The sequence below is a fragment of the Corvus brachyrhynchos genome, unplaced genomic scaffold (assembly GCF_000691975.1).
Source record: "Corvus brachyrhynchos isolate BGI_N302 unplaced genomic scaffold, ASM69197v1 scaffold90, whole genome shotgun sequence".
Classification (NCBI taxonomy): domain Eukaryota; kingdom Metazoa; phylum Chordata; class Aves; order Passeriformes; family Corvidae; genus Corvus; species Corvus brachyrhynchos.
This window is the reverse complement of record NW_008236932.1, coordinates 5,067,871-5,091,640: the sequence shown is the minus strand read 5'-3', so window position 1 is coordinate 5,091,640 and position 23,770 is coordinate 5,067,871. Positions and strand designations below refer to the sequence as shown.

The window sequence follows — 23,770 nt, the reverse complement described above, 5'->3', positions numbered from 1 at the left end:
CTGTGAGGGTCATGTCAAATTGCATGCAAGATTTTCTCTGTTGTTCCAAACCAGAAAAAATGCCAAGGTGCAAGCTGAGTTAGAAATTTAAAAGGATTGTTTTCCTTCAGTGTCCTGTTGCCCTCCAGCTAGTAACCACTTTGTTGTGGCTGTTTGATTATTTAGTTGTTCACTGCCCTGAACTGAAGCCCCCTGAAAATGGTCACTTTGTCCAGAATGTCTGCAACAATTACTTTAATGCTGCCTGTGGAATCCGATGCAAAGCAGGATTTGATCTTGTGGGAAGCAGCATCCGGCTTTGTCAACCAAATGGGCAGTGGTCTGGATCAGAGGCTACTTGCAGAGGTATGTGTTTGAAAAGTATTTTTTCTGTTGTTCGTTCAATACAGTGGTGTTCTCTACTCACTACATTGTTGGGTGTGCAGATCTGATCCTGGTAGTCCTTGTGTGAAAGAAAGTTCCAAAGGCTGGCTGCCACCCCAATCACTCTGTTTCCCTCCTTTCTAAAATGGAAGGAGGACTTCTACAAAGGAAAAAGCAGAGCAAGATTTACTAAGCAGACAGTCTTTTGCAAGTGAATATACAGTCACCTTCCTTAAATCTCTCTTCACCTCTCTCCACCTAATTTCTGTGAATTTAGTATCTACATTGTGTAAATCCAGTGAACCTACCAAGTACTTAAATATGTAACAAGACCTTGTCACATGGCAGTTTTAGAACATCCACCAAACTCTCGGCTTAGAGGGGCGTTGGTGCTGGGAGACATTAGCCATGGAAGAATTCCATTTTGCTTTCTTACAATTTCTTCTTACCAAAAATAGGAAAGCTTGGGACTTGAGCAGGGTCTTCAGAAGAATTTTGAGTGGAATTTCAATTATAATATCCTAGAAGTTCACTATAGAAGAATGCCAGCCAGAAAAAAATAGGTGTGAAAGGGAGAAGATATAAGAAAGAGCATCCTGAAAAATGTTAGTTCTGGATTTTCTGATAGGAGCAGAGATTTGTTTTGCTATTATTTGTCTCTACCTGAGGCTGGGTTTTTGATGGTTTAGAATGAAAACTGCAATTCCATGTCTGTATATCTGGTATGTCTTCTAAGGAGAGACTGAAAAAGAATAAACCAGGTAGAAGCCCTTATCTCCTCAACAGCCACAAGATGCAGTTCAGCATGTTTAACTTGATTTTAATGCCCCTGACATTAATGTGCTGCCCTGAAAGCTAGTAAATTAAAAGCCATCAGCTCATTCTGTAACTCTTGCCCTGGCCTTGGATTGATCTTTGGAGGCATTAGCACTTCATGACAGTACAGCAAACACTGCAGCCCTGAAAGAAACAGCAACTTATGGTTCTGAAAGGAGGAATCTGAGCTAGAGATCGGTCTCTTGGGACATTCTTCCTATAGCAGTTTACTTCTGCCTAGATTTGCAGGACATTTCTTCAAATAGTTCTGGAAATCTTAGGTTTCCTTTTTAGCTTCCAGGGACAAGAGGCAGGAAGGAGAAGCTTTCAATGGAAAATAAATTGCTGGCCAGTAACATGAGGGTATCTTGAGTAGCAGAACTTGGAGCTGTGGGCTTTCCAGCAGTCAAAACATAGACTGAAAATGCATGCTGCTTCAGGCAGACTGGGATATTGGGGGACCCACTGTCAAAGCTTCTGTCACACAGGAGCCCCTTGTGCAAAAAATCTGGGAAAAGCTGCAGTCAGCCACAAAGAAGTGATCCTTCATCTTCTCTTTCATGGAGAAGTGGAAGATTCTAGTACTTGAAAATCTTGCTAGAGCATTTAAAGGAATTCACCTACTTGGTGTTGGGGTGTGATCTTTCTTTAACAGGGAATTTGGAAGGTTGGGGGAAGGCACTGAGATACTGTCTTGCTATTGAGCTAATATCCTTTGAAGCATTGGAAGAATATATTTTTGCTTTTTCTGTGCCGTTGTCCATCATACTCAAGACTTCCAGTTTAAAAAAAAAAAGTATTTAAAATCCTACTGTTACATGTACTAGATCTGCTAGTCTTGATTCACTCAGGCTATGAAAGGGAGAAAGATCAAAGGCATGGTTTATAGCCATCTTGTTAATCCCAGGAGTATTTTATCACATAAATTAGGAAGGGAGAGTGAAGGAAAATCCCTTTGCACTGCTTTGGATTTTGACATTAAATACTCCTCAGTTCTTTTTCTAGCTAAAATCTGCTGTGCTATTAGAAAGTGATTAATGCAGTCATATGTCATGCAATTAACAGCAACCCAGGAAAAAAACAACTGCAAACCATATATTTAATCAAGAACAATTTATTAGGAAAAACCCCAGAGCAAGCAGAATATACTCTATTGTTGTTACTGTTTTCACTGGCTTTATGGAAATGTTTCTTGGTCGTGGAAAATATGTTACTGATAAGAGGGTGGGTTGGTGTTTAATGCTTGGAACCATGACTGAGGTAACGTGGGCTCAGTTACAGGTTTGTGCCAGAGCCATGCTGAGACACTAAGTGTGAACACTGAAACACTTGAGGAGGCAAGAGCACTGCAGCTGTGTAGTCCTTCCAGAAGAAATGTCTAGACAGCAGGTAGTGAAGGGACTGCCTTCTCTGTAGGCACATTAACATTGCCAAGAGTGTCCTCAGTATCTTAATTCATTTAGGCTTCCTAAGTAGTAGAGTTTGGTAGAATTTGCTTCTTTTTATTGCAGATTGGGTATTTCTATTTCTGTAGATATCTTAAGAGAGCAAGCCTACTTTCTTGTGTATGAAAGATGTGAGATTCAGCTGTAAACATGTTTTTCTTACTCCCCCTACTACTGAGGGTTAAGATACAGCATATTACAAAGCTGCTCTGAAGCTCAGAGCGCCTCTCACAAAATGGGCCTTTCAAGATCATTTTTAAATATGCTTCCTAAAGAATGCCTGTGTATATGCAAGAACAAGAGTAGTAATACTTTCAGAGAGTAAAAGTGAGAGAGTGGTAATATAAGGATATATTAGGTACATCTGCATGGCTTATTTTGCTTCTTTCTCATCCCATATACATAGTTTTTGCTACAAACTTTTTTTTCCCTAGGTGTCACCATAGCTGTTTAAAAAAAAGAAGACATTATTTAATATGTGTTGTTTGTAGCTTTCAGAGGCTTTGTAGTTACTGACATTAATGGAGCTGGCTTTCATTTGAAGGAGCACTCAGGCCACATGCCCATTAATTAGTTTGAGGTGCCTAGTGGTGTCCACTTGTATGCAGAGTAAACAATTACTGGAGAAAGGAGAGGCTGCCAAGTTGGTTTCCCTTTGAGTGTGTTTCTAGAGGAGATCACATTTTGCCTTCTACCTGGCACCAGCAAGATTAGGTTAATTGGTAAAATCAGCTTCCCAAAACACAGCAGAGAAGTTGTCCAGCTCTCTGAAGCCACCCGTCACCAGAGGTTGCCCTCCTGCCAGCAAGGTAAACAGAAGCTGTGGAAAACAATCAAATGAGAAAGGATTTCATGTTGTGAGGAAGGGTTGAGAGGCTGGGAGAGCTGGACCTGTTTAGCCTGGAGAAGACTGAGAGTAGATCTTACCATTGTATATAAGTATCTGAAGAGGAGGGAGCCAGGCTCTTCTTGGTGGTGCCAAGCAATAGAACAAGAGGCAGTGAGCAGAAGCTGATGCACAGCAAGTTCCACCTGAGTATGAGAAAGAACTTCTTCACAGTGAGAGTGACTTGAGTACTGGAGCAGGCTGCCCAGAGAGGTTGTGGAGTCTCCCTCACTAGCAAGACTCAGAACTGTCTGGACAGAACCCTGTACAATGTGCTCTAGGATGACCAACGTAAAGCAGAGAGGTTGGACTAGATATGCTCCAGTGGCCTCTTCAAACCTTAGCCATTCTGTGGGTTTAAGGAAATGTGGTCTTCTTGATTATATTTTCAAGCAATCACACCATTTGCCCTCATGGGTTTTTTTATCCCTCTTTTGAACATACTGAACAGTATCTGCCAGCTTCAGCTGAGATCAGTTTTAAATCAGAGTTTTCAACTCATTTTGGAAAGTCAGTGGCTGGTTATTGGGGTATCGTGATCATCACATAGTCATGTCCAGACAGTAGGTGTATACAGCTTAGCTATTTGAGGGACCCAAAGGCCAGGCAGTGTGTATGTAGTTCAGAGTTTTGTCTGGACGGGATCAAGGGCAAAAATGCTGGAGCATGAGATCCTAGCTTAAAAGGATCTGCACTGAAAAGGCCGTACAAAGGAAAGAGGTCCTACTATAAAATCTTGAGGTTGTGACATTGAAACAAAGAACATAAATCCAGTTCATACCAGTGCTACCTTTTTGTTACTGTGATCATTCATCTCTTTTGGGATCAATCTTAATTACAGAGTAATTTTGTGCTAGATTGCAGCATCAGGATTCAGTAGTAAAACCATAAGACAATCTGAGGATCACTCTTCACTTCCCTGCTTCCCTTTCTGCACACATATCCTGCACAGGACTGCATTCTCCTTGGAGTCACACTGCTTTCAGTGTTTGCAAGACATTACAGGAGAAAAGCCTCTGTGCTGAGCAGCAGCCAGGACCGTCTCCATGCCTGACACCTGAAAGGGTCTCTTTTGTCTCAGCAACAGCCTGATTTGTTCCTTTTCATCTCTCATGGACCTGGTATACAAGCCGTATAAGTTCCTTCCTCCTCTCTCTGTCTCCGTCAGCATGCTGAGCATCTTCTTATTTGCTGAGGCTTACCCGTGTCTGTATTCCGTGAATGCAGTCCAGAGTGCCTGAGAACACTCCTGAGTAGCAGGGCACTGTCATCTGACCTGTTCATAAGCTCTTAGCCTGTTGCCTGGTGTGTTCTCAGCCCATACCAGCCTGCCAGTTGGAAATCCCCCAAAGAACTCTCAGGCGTTGTTAGAAACTAGGAACTCCCAAGGACACACAATTTTCCACAGGATTCCATATGCCTGCAGCTGTCCTCTTTTGAAGGCATTACCAGCTCAGGCCCCACACTGTGTGCCAGATGCACAATTAGTTTGTTAGCTTGGACTTATGTCAGTACTTATGTGAACTTGGAAGTGTGTGCCCAGCCTCATACATTTATTTCATGTAAGACTGTTTCCGGAAGAGGAAGGTATCAAGCCCTTGAAAAAATCTGCTCTGTACTAACTCTATTCCCTAAATTCGTACAAGTTACTGTAACTAATGTACAAGATGGTATCTCTCCCACCTCTGAAAAACTGGGCAAAGTAGTGTAACTCCACTGATACTCAGTGCTCAGACTGAACTGGTGTTTTTTTCCCTTTGCAGTTCGAACATGTCCCAGACTTCGGTCTCCTCAACACGGACACATTAATTGTTCAACAGCAGATATTTCCTATAAGACAGTATGTTTTGTGACCTGCAATGAGGGCTATGAAATTGAAGGAAACAGCAAACTCACCTGCCAGGGAACCACTCAGTGGGATTCAAAGGAGCCAAAGTGTGTGGGTAGGTATCTGACCTAACTCTCTCTGTTCATGTCAGAGCACAGCCTTTTCCAACATGCTGACACAGATGAGAAATTCTCCATATTTTGATAACTGGTGAAGCTAAGCTACAAATGAGAATTTTTGTATGGATGTTTTATACCAATCTTAGAAGCTGGGGAAGGGCAAAGGAATTTGTAAATGGAGAAAGTGGACAGATTGTCATTTAAATCCCACATGGACTGCTGATTACTGAAAGGTTGTTGTGTCTCCTTAGTGTCAGACACTGTCACACAGTGTGTTACAAGAAACACAGAAGCAGTAGGTCTATGCTAGGGATTGAATATGAACAACCAGTACTTTGAGTTACCATCATAAAGCTAAAGTTGATCTGCAGGCAAGGACTAGCTTATGTTAGCCAGGCCCTGTGTAAACCACCCGAGTAAAGGTGCAGTAGTTGTCACTTTTGCTGGACTCACAACAAGGAAATAAGAGATTACACAAGTTAGGAACTAAGCACCTCTGAGTCAGAATTCAGGGGTCACCCCAGCTGTGCAGGGATAGCTAGGCATGTACTGCTGTTCCAGAAATAAAGGACTATATATTTCAGAATTATCCATTTAGGACTAGTGACAGGTCTTGAATTAACTTTGAAAAGTAAGATGATGAAATACAGTTGAAACACTTTCAAGCACAGACTGAAGGAAAAAAAAAAATAAGCACAAGTCTAAAATCCAGCAATTCAGAAGCTGATCCAGTGCTGAATAAAGTCAGAGTGAAGTATATGTCACCTGGATCCAGTAAATACAATGGCAGTAGGGTGACTTCATTTGAACCTGTGGCTATTTCTTTACTGTTTTATTGCAGTCTTAAAAATGTGGACTTTGTGTGAGACAAGCATAAATTTCTAACTGTAAGTACATTCTCTAAAACGATGAAAATAATCCACAAGAATTAATTTAACAAGACGGTTTGCTAAGAGATCTTAATCTTTCTTCTCTTAAAATCAGTGGAAAAACTTCAATTAACTTCAAAAGGAAGGGCCCCTGAAATCTGGTTGGAATATTATAATTAGAAGATTAACCATATTCATCAGTTGAATTCATCCTTCTTAGCTTAGCATTTTGATTAATAAAATCCAGCTCTACTCTCTATCAGAAGATTTCTTCACACCATGTAATATTGCCTCCATTCCTGGATTATCCATGGCAATATCTTATTTTTGCTGAGTCTGAAAAATTCTGCTTCTTTTTGTTGTGATGGGTGTTTAGAGCAAGCTTGCTGGAATTCTGGTTCAATATAAATGTGTGGAGTTTTATTCATGTGAGGATGTATATCAGAAAACTGATACTGTATCCTCCTCAGAAGCTACTCTTTGTACCCATTTTCTCAATTATCGTAATTGTCAAGGAGGTATTGTCTTTTTTATTTTTAGTCCAAATAGCTCCTAATTACTATTTACTATTTGCTGGATAAAAGGCGCTGGAAATCCTACTGTATTTAGGCTTTTGTAATTGATAATTTATTAATGTCATATCCTTCTGTTAGAAAACTGGAGTTGTCTTCAGTCTATTACCTTGAAACAGATTTCTTGGACCTCAGGATATTCGTCTAGCTGGTTTTCTGAATGCTTTTCAGTTTGACTGCTCATCAGTGCAAAGTTTGCCATATTTGCAAGTTAGCTCACTGAGACTGCACCACAGCCATCTGTAACCATTACTCTCACTGTACCACAACACTGCCTGGATTGTTTACAGTCACTTCTGTGGGGTCTGTTGTCATGCATCTCTTTCCAAGAGACTGGAAGGTAATGCAAGCTTGGATATTACATAAGTTTTAAATTTTTGTCTTTTCCATTAAAGATATTGTTAGCAATGAGCTACTTTTGAGTAGGGTACATATGTTTTATAGGTGGGTGACAAACAAGATATCTGCTGAAAAGGGAAGCTTTGTCATTTCTCCAGTCTGAGGGGGAAAAAAGCAAAACCAGAAAACCTCCACAGCCATGTTCTTGTGTTTCCTACCCATTGGCAAAAGTTTAATATCAATCACTTTAAAATTAATGAATTTTGCACGATGCTTTTCTCCTTTCTTTGTTCAATATTTAGTGAAGTAAAAATACAAATGACATCCAGGGTGCTGATGCCATCTAGCGTTGAAAGAATTACTATTTCTCGCTTCTGATTGCAGCTGGCCAGTTTTTTTTCCCTGAAACAGTCTTGGCAAAGGGATTGAAGGAAAGAGGCATGATTTGCTTTATAATCTTCTTATATGTCAAGTTCCTTTTGATGTTAAGAATTACAATACAGTGTTGTGTTTCATCACAGGTGGTTGCAGGTGAAAGCATGTTCTTGTGTCTCCTTAGAAATACTTCTTCTCTATTAATTCCCTATCAATATGACTAATGTCATGTATATCCCTCTACCATTAATGAATTCCAGACTTTTGGATCAACTTGATCAAATTCTGGAATTGAGCACCGATAAAAAAATCTAAACAACACTGTTACAGTTGCTTTTTCTGGTAAAAACCTGTCCTACTTAGAAGAAATTCCCTTGGGCTAGATATACCAGATTTTATCCTGAGTCTTTGTCAGACATTTCAGGATTGTGCTCTACTTGGATTTTTCTAGTATAGCTGGATGTGTCTCAAGCAAGAGTCCCAGCTGTTTTTGCTTTCCAAAGAGCTGCAATTTCCTCTGCTTTTCATGCTTACATGTTTCAGTTTCTCTACTTGTTCCCAGAGTAATATACATTTTAATGCTTTTAGCTTGTCTCTTCAAATATTTTTTTAAAATTGTGATCTTTTTGCTATTTGTTAATTACCTTCATATGGTGAGCAACCAGAACTTAGGGTTTGGGGTTTTATTTCCTGATGGAGTTGTTCCACCTTATAGAGCCAGCAGTATCTGCCTGAACGGAACAAATGTGTTAGAAGTGTTTGTGACCTGTGCATCCTGTTGAAAAGAAGTGCAATTATTAATTGCTTGGACTTTAAAAACATTTAGGTATTGAGGGTTTACATCTCAAGAAATACACAGAATTCTTAAGAGTCTTTAAATTAGTTTCATGCATAAAAACCAGTTTTCTGTTACTTGCTGCATGTTTTGGGAAAGGAGAGGAGAGAAAAGCAATGTGAAGTGTTTTGAATGTGAATAATTTTTCTGTCATTAAACCATTGCTAAGAGCTCAGTAGAGCTTCCCTTTTGTGTAGCTGGGTTGGGTTGCTTTTTGTGTGCTCTTGGTGTAAAGACCTGTCTAATTTCTTCACTGATGAGTTATAAAGAGTTAAAAGTCTTCTCATTGGCTCTGAATAAGGAAGTATTTTTCATGTGTGTTTGCCTATTTTCTGTTGCAAGAAACAGTACTGGAAGTGTACAAACCACATTCATGGGACACCCCTTTTTACCCTCTTTGTTAATGCCTCCATACTTGAAGTAAAAATAACATTCCTAAAAACAACCGCTTAAGAATGAAACAAAGCTTTTGTGAACCTGTTTAAATACATTGTGGTTTTTGCTTTGATGTAAATGGTCTTCAGGATTTGTAGTGAACCCTAGTAACAAAATAGTTCAAAACTTCTATTTTAAACCTTTAAGCAACCATCAACCCTTCCTGATTTTACAGAGCTCAGCTGCTTCCTATGGTCACCCTGAGTCTTTCCAGCTGTTTTGAACACAGAGCAGACCAAGTCCAGTTTCATTTGGTTTGGAATGCAGTAAGCAAAATCAGATCATATCCCTAACCTATAAGGAGTTCATGGCAGAGTATCTTTCTTCTTCTCTCTTTCTTATTTCAAGATAGAAGCTGTAGAAGGCTCCAGATACGTCTTCTATTATCTCTCTCCTGCCATGATCTAGTTTTCGTAGAAGCAAGGAAATGCAGCTGCAGAGCAGCCATGAAAGAGGAAGATGTAAGGAAAAGAAGAAGAAGAAAAAAGAAAAGTGAATCCAGAGAGTGAGATATAGGGGATCTGCATGAATATTACTATATTTCTGTTTCAGTGAAGAGCAGGAGTGAGGCAACAGAAGACCTGATAAACTGGCTGTTGTTTACTTCATTCAGCACTGAAAGTCAAGTAGCAAAGTTTCATCAGGTCATAATGTTTTGATGCACTCATACCTCTACAGACTCTTGAAAAGACCATGTATTTTCTGCTCCCACTAATTTTCCATATGACATTATTTGCAGGTTTTTTGAATGTGTACTTTGTGTATGTCAGTTATAAATCATGTTCTACTGCTGTCTTGCAGAAAAGCGTTGTCCCATCCTCCAGAAACCAGCACGTGTGACAGTTCTCCCTCCCAGATGTGGGCTGGAGCCTGCCATTTCTGGGACTGTGTGCCAGCTGAGCTGTCCCCAGGGATTCATCCTATCTGGAGCTAGAGAAGAAATAAGGTGCATTTCATTTGGGAGATGGAGTGCAAACATCCAGGAGGCTCTGTGTAAAGGTAGAGACCAGCACAAAATCATGTCTGTGTACACACGAGTGCAGAATTGAAGGGAAGCACACAGCAAATAACTGAGTAAGGTCAGGTTTGAACTGGGGAAAGTAAAACTTAAACAGTGTGTAAGAAGTGTTGCCTGGACCTTTATAGCTTGGCTGTCAGATTTACTTGTAGTTTGTAATAAAAATGTGGAGTTCAGAGGTCACTTGAGTGTCATCTTGTAGTGCTCATCATCAACTGCCTCTCCTGGGCTCCATCTCTCAGTTGTTAGGCGGCTGCCTTCTAAAAGGCCTGATGTGCAGGTAAATTTAAAATTTCGAAGTAGAGGTAAAAGCTTGTAGCTTAAAAATATTCAAAGTGGAGCCCACACTTCTAGTAAAATAACAATGATAATACTGTCATTACTGGTTTAGCACAAGTTTATAAACCCTGTCGTCAGAGCAAAACTGTAAAGGCTGTGTAAGCCCTGGCTGATAGACTATAGAGAAATGTTCATTTCAGTTGTCTTTGAGTGGCTATGGCTGTTGACATGCCCCAAGCAACAGTGCACAAGAGTTAAGGCCAAAATTGGCTAACACCAAGTGCATTGGCTGACAAAGTGTAAAGTTGGCAGAAGATGGTGACATGCATTTCAATACAGAACTGCCATTTCATGTACAGTTCTGCCCACCTCTTCCAGGAGTGCTAGGTTATTTATTCCCTTACACACATGCATAACTGAACTGGAAGGGGTCTGGCTCTGGATTATGGCAGGATAAAAACAAAAGTCTGGGAATATGCTCTTCACCTCTTCATGAACTATTGTGCTCTGAGAATTCTTGCTTTCACCCCAAACTGGGGCCCTTGCCAGCCACTGGGTGATGGAACAGTACAGAAAACAGTTACGGCAGTCATCGTGCCAGGTCGCTACAGAAACTGAGGCATTTTTTCTCTGTACAGGCCAGGAAGATTTTGTCTCTCTCTTTAAACATACTGTTTCCCGTTTCATGATGTACCACATTGTTTTTTCTGAATCTCTTGTGTAAACCTGGGCCAAACCACAGTTTTTAATATTTGATGGGATCCCAGCACAAGCTGAAGTGTTTAGATCAAGATAAAACAGCATGGCTTGGGTTCAAGCTTTTAGATATTACCAGTGCATAAACCCCTAATGTAGGAGGCACTGAGAAACTCTGAAGGTTATTCTTTTTGAGTAAAAATGAATAGTTGTATTTCAATTCTTTCATTGTTGTTACTGTCTTTCTCTGTTTTTCTGCCAACATATTTGGCCAGTTCAAAAGAGCCATTTTCTTTCTGACTTATTTATTATTAGCCCTTTCAGAGAATTTCACTTTCAAATGGAATTTGCCCCAGCCTGAAGGCTGTGGTCAAGGGAGTGTGAACCATAACTGGTAGTTATTTATAAGAGTACATTTCTAATAAAAATTTCATTTGAATGAGTTCAAAGGAAGGCAAAATCACATATATTTATTACTTTTCATTCTTAATTATGTAATTTAATTGCCCAAGTTATGTCTGTACCGGAATTATTTCATAATAAAAATATAAGTGGTATCAGTTCTGAGTTGTTTTAAAGCCTCTTGGGCATAGATGAGTTCAGAGCCAAATGTGTCCTTGTCCTATGAGTCTAGAGACCATTCATCAAGCAACACCACAGCAATAAAATAACCTGACCACAAATGTTTTGGGAGGCTCTATGCCAGGGAACTGAAGTAGTACTTTGAGTTTGTCAGAGAAACTTGAGGTGTAAATGTTGGTAGTGATGTTACCCATATTGTACCACCAGTCCTCTGGAACCATCTGGCACTGTCACATGTCACAAGAAGACTCCATTTGTCCTACATTATACCTTGTAATAGGAGTTTGTTAAGGAACATTTCCAGTAACTGCTGCCCAGATTTTGACATTGTTACTTTTAAGTCAGTTCCACAGCATGCTCCAGAGAATTTGAGAGTCACTATTGTCTTGTTCATAGTTTATATATCATGTCAAAACTACTTCCAGGTTTTTTTAAGTCACTGACTGTCAGAAACAAGTGTTTTCATCTGTATGTGTCCTGTGTCTGGACAGGGAAGGGATAGAGAAGGAAGGGATGAGTAATAAAAGAAACAAATTAATTCTTACTTATTCCTTGGGCTTTGGTTCTGTGTAGAAACCAGAATATTGTTGTACTCAGTGATAAACAAAAATACAGCAAAAATCAGTCCTTTCCACAGGAGGATTTACTAATCATGTGTGAATCTCTAGGCAAGAATTACAAAGGGGCAGAGACAGGAAGTTTACAAAAATATGTACATTTATATTCCAGGCATTACGAGAAAGAGTGGTTATAACAAGTTTCAGTCTAACCATTATAGAGGTTTTACTTCCGTAATACCACATATAAAACTAGATTGTCCTTTTCCTGGTTTAGATGTTGAGGCGCCTCAGATCCACTGCCCAGACAATATTGAGACTGTGACTCTGGAACATCATAACTCTGCTAATATCAGCTGGCAGGTACCAGCAGCTGAGGATAACTCTGGCGATGAGGCAAGTCAAAATCTCTATCTATTTAACTGGACGCGGTCTTTCTGATTTCGATTAATTTTATCATCCACTAGAATTTCTTTCTTCTGATAAGCAGAAGCAAAATCTTCTAGAAAATTTTATCTTGAGAATTCAGCATTTTCTGTCTTGATTAGAGTTTTGCAGCCACAGAACACTGCATGGAGTTTCAGTGCATAAAACCTCATACGGTTAATTTATGTGGTAAAAAGAAAGAATGTTCTCTTGTTTATAATATGAAGACAGCTGCTTTAAAAATGAGCACTTAGAATGTGAAGAAGTTTAATAAACTCTTCTCAGAAGGAAGTAAACCAGTTCATTAATCTAAAGGGCTAACAAGTACACGCTGGGTTAAGTAAAAACTAATTTCAGCTTCCTAGGTGAGAAAGAGAAATCTGATTTTCCTGTGCAAGGTTCAGAAGTGTTGCCATTGGCCACCATAGGTGTCAGAGGCTGGGAAATGGAATTACCAGGAAAACTTGCTTCAGAGCTGTTTCATAAAGAGCAACATTCCGTACAGGCTCAGGCATGATCAAGTTACAGCAACTGAACGCTTTATCAGGAGTCAGCAGAGGAACAGTGAGTCTGTGTGTGCTTTTAATGCAGGAGTTTTTTGCACTAGGAAACTGAGCTATCCCAGTAAAAGAGATTGAAGTTCACACATTTTCATCTGTGGCATAGCTATTGTCAGGTACTATAGCTCTGCTGACACAGGGACATTCATTGAACTGTGGAAGCCAAGTGCCGTACCGAAGCATCTGTGGGCTATTGACTCATACACATACATAGATTCAAACTGCATATGTAACTTATGGCCCACAACTGTGTGCTCCATTCCTCTCCCAGGTCTGTTGCCCTTGCAGCTGGAGAGCTGTCTACAGACAAAACAGGTTCTAAGCCAATGTAGCGTGCCTTCAGTGCCATTTGACAAACAAACATCAGTCTGGAATTTTCTTAATGCACAATGCTGTAATCTGCAACAGGTCAGGGTCCAGATCCTGACTAGGGAAATCCTTGTTGCTATAAGGAAGGCAGATTTAAGAAGGAACATAGATCACCCTGTTGTAAAGTCCATCCTTACTACTTTAAGAGGCTATTTGCATTAAGCATGAACAGGCTTGACATTGAAGAATACTAGTCTGTCCACTTTTTGAAACATGAATACCATGATTAGTAACCAGCTTTGGCTTTTAAATAACAAGTGTTTTCCTATGACAGGTCTCAGTTCGTGTTACCCCAGCTTTCATACCACCATTTCTCTTCCCAATTGGCGAAGTTGACGTTACTTACACAGCAACTGATAAGTCAGGCAATGAGGCAAGCTGTACATTCCACGTCAAAGTTATTGGTAAGTGCTAGTAAAAATCACTGGGAAGGCTGTCTGTCATGGCTGCAACCTAATTTGTGCAGAAAGAGACTGTGAGTCACTGGTCTTTAGGTGTGCAGTTATAAGCCCAGGATTATTGTCATCACCATTCCTGGGTCACAGTTTGCATACTTGCAGTCACTGCTTGCAATGTTCAGTTTGGGGTGTATTTTATTCTGTCATTCTTTCTGACTGTTAAGATTTCTCCCCAGACTGGTTTATTAAGTGCTTTATTGCATTGTCACTTCTTGCTTTCATCATAAATCTCTATTTAATTCTTGAAAGACTCCAACAAAGTTTCCAAAGTTCACACACATTACTGATGCAAATCACTATTAAAGTATTTCTGTAGGACAGTTGTGTTATTCAGGAGTCCTGCAGGTAGTCCAAGGTTTGCCCTGTAGAAAGCAAACACTGCAGAAGCCATGAGTTCAGCAGAATAATTACTTTTGTCCATTCACTCAGCATCTTCCAATTGCTGCAACTTCCAGGTTGTTCACCTTTGTTGTATGTTCCAATACGAGCTTAAAGCTGCTGTTTACCTGACTTCTTCTGGTTGTAGATGCCATTTGAGTGTGACAGTAGTTCTGTAAGGTAATGTCATGCCATCTTTCAAATTCTGCAGATGCAGAACCTCCTGTAGTTGACAGATGCAGATCTCCACCACCCATACAAGCAGTGGAAAATGATTACCCAGCGACATGGGAAGAACCAGAATTTTCAGACAATTCAGGTGAGATAGTGGACCCCAAAACATGCAGGAGATGGTGGAAGGCTAGAGAACTCCACCTGTTCGCTCTTAATCCCTTGGAGTGAGATTTTTTGCAGTTCCTTTTGCTTATTTATTTTTAAGAATACATAATTTTGAAGATTTGCTGCCATTTCCTTTTCCATTTGTCAGGGCTGGCTATAAGCAAGACTCTTTTGCTTACCGATGCCTTAGATTGTCTTTTAACTCTTCTAGGTGGTCCACTGACTGTCACTAGGAGTCATGCACCCGGAGATCACTTTCCCAAAGGAGAGACAACAGTCCAGTACACAGCTGTGGATCCTTCTGGCAATAACAGGACATGTGAGATCCACATTGTCCTCAAAGGTCTGTTGTCTTCATCTTCTGGGCAAGACCATATGGCATTGTTTTAACTGAATATCATAAAGGATGCAAGATTGCTCCAGCCCTCCCTTTAGTTATTCCCTTTTTATATTGGAGTAACTTGAAGGCAATCAAAATATTCATTAGTACTGTCTAAGACTGATACAGCGCAGCGGTGAATTTGGTTCTATAAATTCAAATTAGGTATAAAAGCATTGAAATTAAGATTCATTAAGCAGTAAAACATAAAAGTGGGTCTTTTGGTTTTTTGCAGTGACAGATACCATGTGAAATGTATTAATAGGTGTTACTTAAATCTTACTTCAAATCTGTAGTTAAAAGGAAAATTTTCTGCTAATTTTTCTGTAATTACATGCAAATATTACAGAAGATAATAAAACACTCTAGATTTTGGAATATACCTGTCCCTATAGGCATACTAGTGCATTTTGTTTATTGCATAGACATCTCTTCCCCCCAGTTCGCTTTTCCTTAAAAATCCAAACAATAATTTGGCACATAAAATATTAAGAATAAAAAATCTACTCTGTACCTGCTTTTTACTTTTTATGTATTACTTGGACATCTGTATAAAAAATATCTGTTAGTCAAGAGAGAATTTAAAATCATGCAGACTGGAATTTTGGTTATAGCTTTCAGGAAAGGTAAGTTGCAAATGGATGTGCTAGTCTCTGATTTCCTCTAAATCTTAGCAAGGACCAGCCAGTGCTTAGAACTGGCATTGTATCAAGGTCTATACCACCTCAGACTTCTTGGGGTTCAGTGTTTGTGACTAACGTTTACAGATGTTCACAACCTCCTTCACAGTCAGCCTGAAAAATGAATTGTAACTGAGGTTATGAGGTTACCCTGAGTTGTTGTGATGGTGCAGAATGGATAATGTTTAGTTAGAATTCAAGATGTAACAAGATTACTAGAATTCATTGTGTAAAGTTCATGTGAAAACTTAGATTGAGGTTTTATATTATTTTAGTAAACAGTTTTTCATATATAATTTTTTTTTAAAGTCTTCGTGTTTCTGGTTTTCCAATTGCAATGGCAGAATTTGAGAATTATTTAGCAGTAGCCTGATCCTGACTTTAGGGAAGTAGCAAATAATACTTCCACAAACTTCAACAGAGGCAAGATCAGGTCACTACTAGGTACTTTTGGAAATCCCATCAGTGCCGTTTTCATGCAGGATCACTTATTTCATGGCATTAATCATTATATAAATCTTTGCGTTTTTCCTAGGTTCTCCCTGTGAAGTTTCCTTTGAGCCTGTGAATGGTGATTTTATATGCACATCAGATGAAGCAGGAGTTAATTGCACATTGCACTGTGCAGAGGGTTACAGCTTTTCAGAAGGATCAAGTGAAAACTACTATTGTGCATATGAAGATGGTCTCTGGAAGCCACCTTATTCTCCAGAGTGGCCTAGCTGCTCTTGTAAGTCTTACTGGTACTAAGATGAATCTGCAACTCATGAAACACTATATTTAATGAGAAAGCAAATGAAAATGTTTTAGAAATTCTGACTTCTATTTATTTATAACAAATATTCTCTGTCCTCTGCCTCTGAATTGTTACAAATATTGTGAAATGATGCTTGGAAGTCTGTAAATGTGTTATTTGAGAAGCTGTCTAAACCACAAAAATAGCTGTGAATTTGAATCAGAGGAATCACAAAATAGCAAAGATGGCAAAGATAACAGTTTAATTGAAACAGGTTTTTAACAAGCACTGGAAGTGTCGTTTTAATAGGAATACAACAGTATTGGCAACTTACTGATTGAAATGCATAGTGTGTGCTGTATTTACATATCTAATTACCATCAGATTAGAAGAGTTTATGTGTTTTCTCTGAGATGGACACATGCAAAACTTCAGTGGTGGAATATTCCACCTTTGGTGACATTTTCTATAATATATGTATTAGAACTACATTTGAAGCCAGTCTTAGTACCAGTTAAATAGATACAGATTTTGACTTGCCTCGTCACCAGAGTTATCCTCAGCTGCTGGTACCTGCCAGCTGATATTAGCAGAGTTATGATGTTCCAGAGTCACAGTCTCAATATTGTCTGGGCAGTGGATCCAAGGCGCTTCAATATCTAATGTTGCGTCCACTTCCATTGGAGTCAATTTCTTGGTTTCAGCATGAAAAGATCAGTGTTTCAGCTATGAACAAATGAGAGTTATGTTTCAGAGATACCAATTCAAAATGCATAACTTGGACATGTCGGAACTTTGCTTAATTTCCGATGAGAACTTTTTATATTTAGTCTAGCAACATTAGTAATAAGACTTTTATATTTATTGCTTTCCTCTCAGTAAAAAGTTAGCATGAACTTTAGTTGACAGCTCACAGCTTTTTTCCAATAAGAAAATGCTGAAGTAGAAAAATGACTTAGTTTTTAATGTCTTTTAAAATTTCCAGTAAATGTTATGCCTGCCAAAGGGTCATATCATTGGCTGAGATAACAGTGATCCATTTAAATTGCTGATTTAAAGACTGTGCTTCTTGCCTCCTTGTGTTCCAGTTTTAGCCTGAATTATCTTCATTTTAGCTATGAAACTCTTGCGCTGATCAGTAAAAATTTATTTCTCCAACATTTTTCAGTAAATCGTTTTGCAAACCATGGATTCAAATCCTTTGAAATGCTCTACAAAGCAACACGATGTGATGACAACAATCTTCTAAACAGCTTTACTGATGCATTCCAGAGTGCTCTTGGTAAAATGGTAGGTTAGTAAATACTCCTTCCCTTTACATACTTCTTGAAAAATATTGTTACTTTTTCCAGTTAGCTAACTTTGTACAAGGAAATTGACAGCAGAAGCCCATAAGTTAATTCTGTGTTTTTTCAGAAGGTGACAAGTTATTTTTAAAAATAAAGATGATTCACTGGCTTTTTAATGTAGTTCAGTTTAGTCTTCAATGTGGAGTCATATGCAGCAGAATTTATGCAAGTGTCCAAGTAGTTTAGGGAGCTGCAGCTCGTAGATTTTCAGTAGGCTTCCAAGGAGAACCTGTGTAGCTTTGAAAACCCCAGTCAATTGTCCCCTCAGTGCTATTTTTGAAAGTTGGGTGTGATCATAAAATAAATGTATTTTATATAGTATGTGTATAATATATAACCAAATAGCATGATGAATATGCATATATACCAATAGATACATTCCAAATTTGGTGTGTACGTCCAGGCACTTAAATCCAGTAGCAATGATCTGCTCAGGTTTCATGAGTTTCATGAGTTGCATGAGTCCCTTGCCCTGATTCAGGTTTTTTCTTTCCAGCAGAGAAATCTTGACTGGTTTTATTTCTGTTTCTTTCCCTGGCACCACCAGTGCTTGAGCTGTTATTTTGGCAAGTAAAAGAAAATAAGGAAAAAAAGGATAGTGACCTTTCCAACCAGTTACACCAAAATGCAACAGTCTGGGAAAACATTCAAAAAGGCTGTTTTGAATATGCCTATTCCTATTCCCAAGAGTTTGAATCTCTACCAGAGATGCAAAAAGTGGGAATGAATGGGCATCTTTTCAATGAAAGTTGATATAGAAAAAACAAAACCATTTCAAAACATTGCCTAGGGCCCCACTTGCTTGAAACCTTTCTGTAAAAAGCAAGAAATACATATTTTATCAAAAATCATGCATTCATCTATTCTTAGGTAATCAATCTCCACTGTTTTTATGGAGGGTAAAAAATAAACAATATCAGAAAGGCTTCTGTTGAGTTTGCTGTTGTGTGATTTCTGTCATGTGATTTCTGTCCTCCTGAGATATTTTCCCTCCCCTCTGAGATCTTTTGGTGCATAAGTCCCTTTCCATGGGTAGGGAGAGGTGGGTATGAAGAAGAAAGGTTTGAAAGTTAGAAAAAAGTGACAGCATTTTTGTAAACCTCACAGAATTACAGGTAATATAGCTGGAAAGAAAACAAGTGCTTTATAAATATGAGCTATTCAGCAGGGAGAAGAAAGCCTGAATATATTTCTGTGTTCTGGGATTTCACATGCAAGAGTGATTAATTGTAAGACTAATGAATTGACATCTCTTAAAAAAAGGTCTTCTATAACAAAGAGATTGTACTCCTGCAAGTTGCTTTCTTATTTCTGAGTTCTATCAATAAAACATACCTCTTTTAGCAGACCTTGCCCAGGTTATAAGAGACATGAAATGGTAAATCTAGTGTCACTGGCAGAACCAGTGCTTTACATTGTAATTAGAAGTTTTTATAAGCCAGGAGAGAGGGCTTTATGTGGTTTTATGTTTTTAATTGTTATTCTTCTTTATGTTGAAAGGTCCCATCATTCTGTAATGATGTCGATGATATTGACTGCAGACTGGAAGATCAGACACAGAAACACTGCTTGGAATATAATTATGATTATGAAAATGGATTTGCCATTGGTAATTATTGATTCCACAGGTTCTTAGCCACCCAGGTTTAAAGCAGTGGGATTCTTGCCACAATGTCTTTAGTGAGATTTTTTATTTTAAATAACTGTGGCACTCATAAGATAATAAGCAATTACATAATAGGTTTTATAAAAATATTGTGGAACTGTTTGATGTCTGGTATCCATGCTTCTTCCTATATAATGTGGAGGAAGAATTTCCTGAGATGCCTTATAGTGGGGAGGGAAGAAAAGCACAGACACACACAGTCCTAGAAACGTGCTTGGTTAGCCTAGAAAAAAGTAGCTTCCTAATCACATACAGTTGAAAACGAAAATACTGAAAAGCTCCAAGAATTAGATTTGGAGATTGTTAAAAAGATGAGGAGCATCTGTGATGCTGGTTCAGATCTGCCCAGAATCCTCACTGTGTAAAGCTATATGCACTTACATTGGCCCATTTGCTGTGAAAATACTTCCTGCATGCAAGGGCAGATTTTGCACCATGACTGTAGCTGTATCAGAGTGAAATCCGTAACCATCCTAGTGGTTGTTCCCACTTTGGTTTATGCCAAAGTAAGTAAGTTTTCATTTTCAGTCCAGTTTTGAACAGCTTGGTGTCTGTGTTGTGCTGCTGTTGTTCTTGGCCTTTCTGAGTCCCTTAGGAGTGCGCTGAGAGAAGAAAAGCTGGAAATGGATACCTTACATTACCTGTCTTAGCAGGAGGCATTTTGGCAGATCCACATCAGAATCTGTCATAGGACTGTGTCTCTCTTACAGATTTATAGTGGAGGTACTTGGTAGAACTTCCTGCTTATGCTCACCTTTTAGAATGCTTCACTCTGAGAGCATTTGTTTGTGTTCAGACATGCAGCAGGTCTGGAAGTACTGTCTGCAGTTGTCATCAGCGTAAGGATGAATGCTGATGACAGCTGGAACTAATCTGTAAAGGCATGTGGAAAAAACAGTGTTACAGACATGGAATGTAGGGTCCTATTCTCATCTGGTTCATGTCAACTTCTTACCAGAATAACCTTGTTGCTGTTTTTCAGGAGTTTCTCATGATTTTACACTGCAGAAGCAGGAGATGAGAACTCTCCTCAAGGCATGAGAGACAGAAGTTTAGAAAATAAGTTGTGGAATGCTCACATGATATTAAACTGTGGGGTTAACTTGTCCGTTGCCACTGTAAATAAAGCATAATCTTGGTGATGCTAACAGATGATTGGCAGATATTTCTTCTATCTTCATGTTTTCTAAAAAATAATCTAGATCAATGTAATAGACCACATCCCTCTAGATTTAGTAACCATGAGAAGTAGATTGTGTACAGAAGCAATGCTGATTGAAATCATGTTAGAGTGGCAAAGGACATTAGACAGGGGCTGAATTTGACTCCCTGTGTGTAACAAGAAATGCCTATCTAGGGTAATACACACATAAGGTGATGCCTTTTCTGAGAGGCCAGACAATGTTAGAACTGTTCTAACAAGGAGTTGTGAGAAGACGCAATGGAAGCATGGCATAGGCTGTGCTGTCTGTAAGTAAGCAAGAAGTGGAATAAAGGGCAATATGGAATTGTTTAGGATGTTGCTGGCAGGTGAGGGTGCAGGTGTGGGTTCATGCAGGACAGAGGAAGAGAAAGAATTGCAACACTGTAACTTTTATAACTAGTTCTTTAAAGCTTTGGCTAATTTCACATGACTCAGGTCATCTAGGATATCACTTAGGAGTAAGATTTTTCATTGGCAAAAATGCAGGTACAGTAGCCACTTATACAGAGTCAAAGTCAATACACATCATCTGGAGCTTCAAACAGATCCCATTCTGTTGGAGTTGTATTTCAGAAATAAGTACAGGTACGTATTTTCCACATGATGTTGCTTTTCTTTTTGTTCTTTCTTAATGTCTCACAGGCCCTGCTGGCTGGGGAACAGCAAACAACCTGGATTATTCCTATGGTGATTTTGTTGATGCAGTACAAGGAGAAGACTTATCCAAGCATCTCTCTGCCTCTGTAAAAGCAGCACCTGCTCGGGTCAAAAGGCATAAGCTGAATGTTCCAATGACTGACCAAAAAATCAAGTTAATATTTAACATCACAGGTGAGACAAGTCAAAACATGGAACTTCTCTGCTTCCTCCTTTTTAAAAATTGTATTTCTAAGATGGTCAGTAAAAACTTCTCCAGCTCACAGAAGCCTGGTGAAGATGCAGATGGCCATTCTCTGGACACAGCTGTAGCGCCATTTCATCACAGACTTTTTCTTTGAGGGAAAGATCATAGCCTTCATGGAGGGCTGTGTGCACGTGGCCTCTTTTCGACTTTCCACTGACAAGCTTGAGTGTTGCACTCTTGATAAATTCCAGAGTACACTGGAAGTGCTGACTGCAAAATCTGTGTGTTTTTTGTGTTTGCTGTTTATATTCCAGCTAGCGTGCCACTGCCTGATGAAAGAAATGATACATTGGAATTGGAAAACCAGAGACGGCTCCTTAAAACTCTGGAAATGATCACAAACAGGCTGAATAGAACTCTCAATAAGGAGCCTATGTATTCTTTTCAGTTTGCATCTGAGCTCATTGTAGCTGACACCAACTCACTGGAGACTGAGAAGGCCTTTCTTTTCTGCAGGCCTGGTTCTGTGCTGAGAGGGAGAATGTGTGGTAAGCTGGATGACTTGTTTCTTATGTGTATTTAAAATCCTTTTGCAAAACAAGGTTTTAGAGGAGTTCTGCAGAGGGTTATGATTTGACACAGCCCAGTGCTTGTGGTCTCCCATAACAATAAATTGCAAAAAATGCTTTGCACAGTTTGACTTCCAGAGGATGTTTATGTTCCTAACCAAGGCCTGTGGAAAAGGGATGCTTTGTACCCAGGATTCTACTCCCGGGGGAAGACAGGCAAATCCATGCTTGGTCATACAGAGAAAACAGTGTTTGGTATGCAGTCTTTTAACCCTGTTAGTCCTGTGAGTGATGTGTAGCTAAGATAGGGAATTGGATTCCATTTCCTGTGCATAGTTAAATCTTCACAGTGTTCCAGAGAGATACCCTATCTGCTGAAGAACAGAATCACATTTCATAAAAAACAGCATTTGACTAAATGGGAACTCCAGGGGCAAGGCAGGTATGTATGATTTCTCACTCTGAGGGAAACTTATGTTTCCAACATTACGTTATAGTCAACTGCCCTTTGGGTACCTATTACTCCCTGGAGCATCTTACCTGTGAAAGCTGCTGGACTGGATCCTATCAAGATGAGGAAGGGCAGCTGGAATGCAAAAGTTGTCCATCTGGTAGCTATACTGAGTATCTACACTCTAGAAGCATCTCCGAGTGCAAAGGTGAGAACTTCTGTCTTACTCAGGAAGCCACTTCTGAATTCTTGGTGATGTCCTTTTGGACCCCATGATGGAAATACTGGAATGAAGCTAGCCTGTGAAATGAGGAGTGCTCCTAATTGCACCTTAATGCACATGCATAAGGAAATATCTAAGTTTTCACCAATGCTCTGGCATGCAGGATGCCTGGGCAGAGGTTTTAAGAAGAGTTAGCCTTTAACATTTTGTTTAATTTCAGTCTTTCATTTCTGTATTTCATTTCTGAGACTGCATGCCCATTTTTTAGAGAAAAATACACTTAATACCACTGTCATCCTTGCCAGCCCCTCTCCATCCTAGCCTACAATGCTGAGGCATTGAACAGCCCAGAACCACTGTGTGTTTGTAACTTCTTCTGAAAAGAAAACAGCTAGTTTGATTTAATTTTTATTGTCTTTATTACTATTAGTTTTGTTGATGAAAATGAGTGACTGGATTGCAGTAAATCATCTGTGAAGCTGATTGGAAGAGAATTTACTGGTTAATAATTCATAATTGCACTATCAGTACCTTACCAGAACTGGCTTTTTTTTTGCCCTTTGTAGCCATGAAGTCCTTCAGAGTAGAGTACGCTCCAGAAACAAAACTCCTTGTGATGTGTATTGTAATTTCAACATTATTTTCAGAGATCAGGAGCCATGTTTCCTGTTGGACATTGCTTAATCTTTCTGAGCTCTTTTGCCTTGTAGCTCAATGCAAGCAGGGAACATATTCACCTAATGGTCTTGAGACGTGTGAAACATGTCCACTTGGAACATATCAGCCATCATTTGGATCCAGGAATTGCATCTCTTGTCCAGAAAATACATCAACAGTAAAAAGAGGTGCCGTGGATGTCTCAGCTTGTGGAGGTTTGTAACAAAAGGGTGATGAATTTTTTTTAACTAAATATTAAAAATGTCTAAATTGTTGTTTAAACATCAGTGAATATAATCCAGTTCATCTGCCTTAGACTGTATTCTTCTTCTGGTTAAGTGTAGACCAAGCAACATTTCCTAGCAAAGTGATAGGTCATTTCCTGCTACCAATTGCCCTCCTCCTGATTTTCAAGATGGATTCTTATATAAGGAGGAATAAAATGAGATATGTGATGGGTACCTAAAT

The 23,770-nt window shown here is 39.2% G+C and overlaps 1 protein-coding gene across 1 annotated transcript in view; it reads left to right on the top strand.

The window, feature by feature from the left end:
- The window catches only part of SVEP1 (sushi, von Willebrand factor type A, EGF and pentraxin domain containing 1), a 105,720-nt gene that overhangs the window by 26,008 nt on the left and 55,942 nt on the right, over positions 1-23,770 (top strand). Inside the window, exons 5-18 of the mRNA XM_017728281.1 lie at positions 166-345; positions 5,274-5,453; positions 9,684-9,881; positions 12,292-12,410; positions 13,644-13,773; positions 14,417-14,524; positions 14,756-14,887; positions 16,139-16,333; positions 17,508-17,629; positions 19,189-19,297; positions 21,201-21,389; positions 21,717-21,950; positions 22,469-22,630; positions 23,356-23,517. Of these exons, the coding sequence (XP_017583770.1) occupies positions 166-345; positions 5,274-5,453; positions 9,684-9,881; positions 12,292-12,410; positions 13,644-13,773; positions 14,417-14,524; positions 14,756-14,887; positions 16,139-16,333; positions 17,508-17,629; positions 19,189-19,297; positions 21,201-21,389; positions 21,717-21,950; positions 22,469-22,630; positions 23,356-23,517 (2,220 nt within the window). The remainder of the gene's footprint in view (positions 1-165; positions 346-5,273; positions 5,454-9,683; positions 9,882-12,291; positions 12,411-13,643; positions 13,774-14,416; positions 14,525-14,755; positions 14,888-16,138; positions 16,334-17,507; positions 17,630-19,188; positions 19,298-21,200; positions 21,390-21,716; positions 21,951-22,468; positions 22,631-23,355; positions 23,518-23,770) is intronic.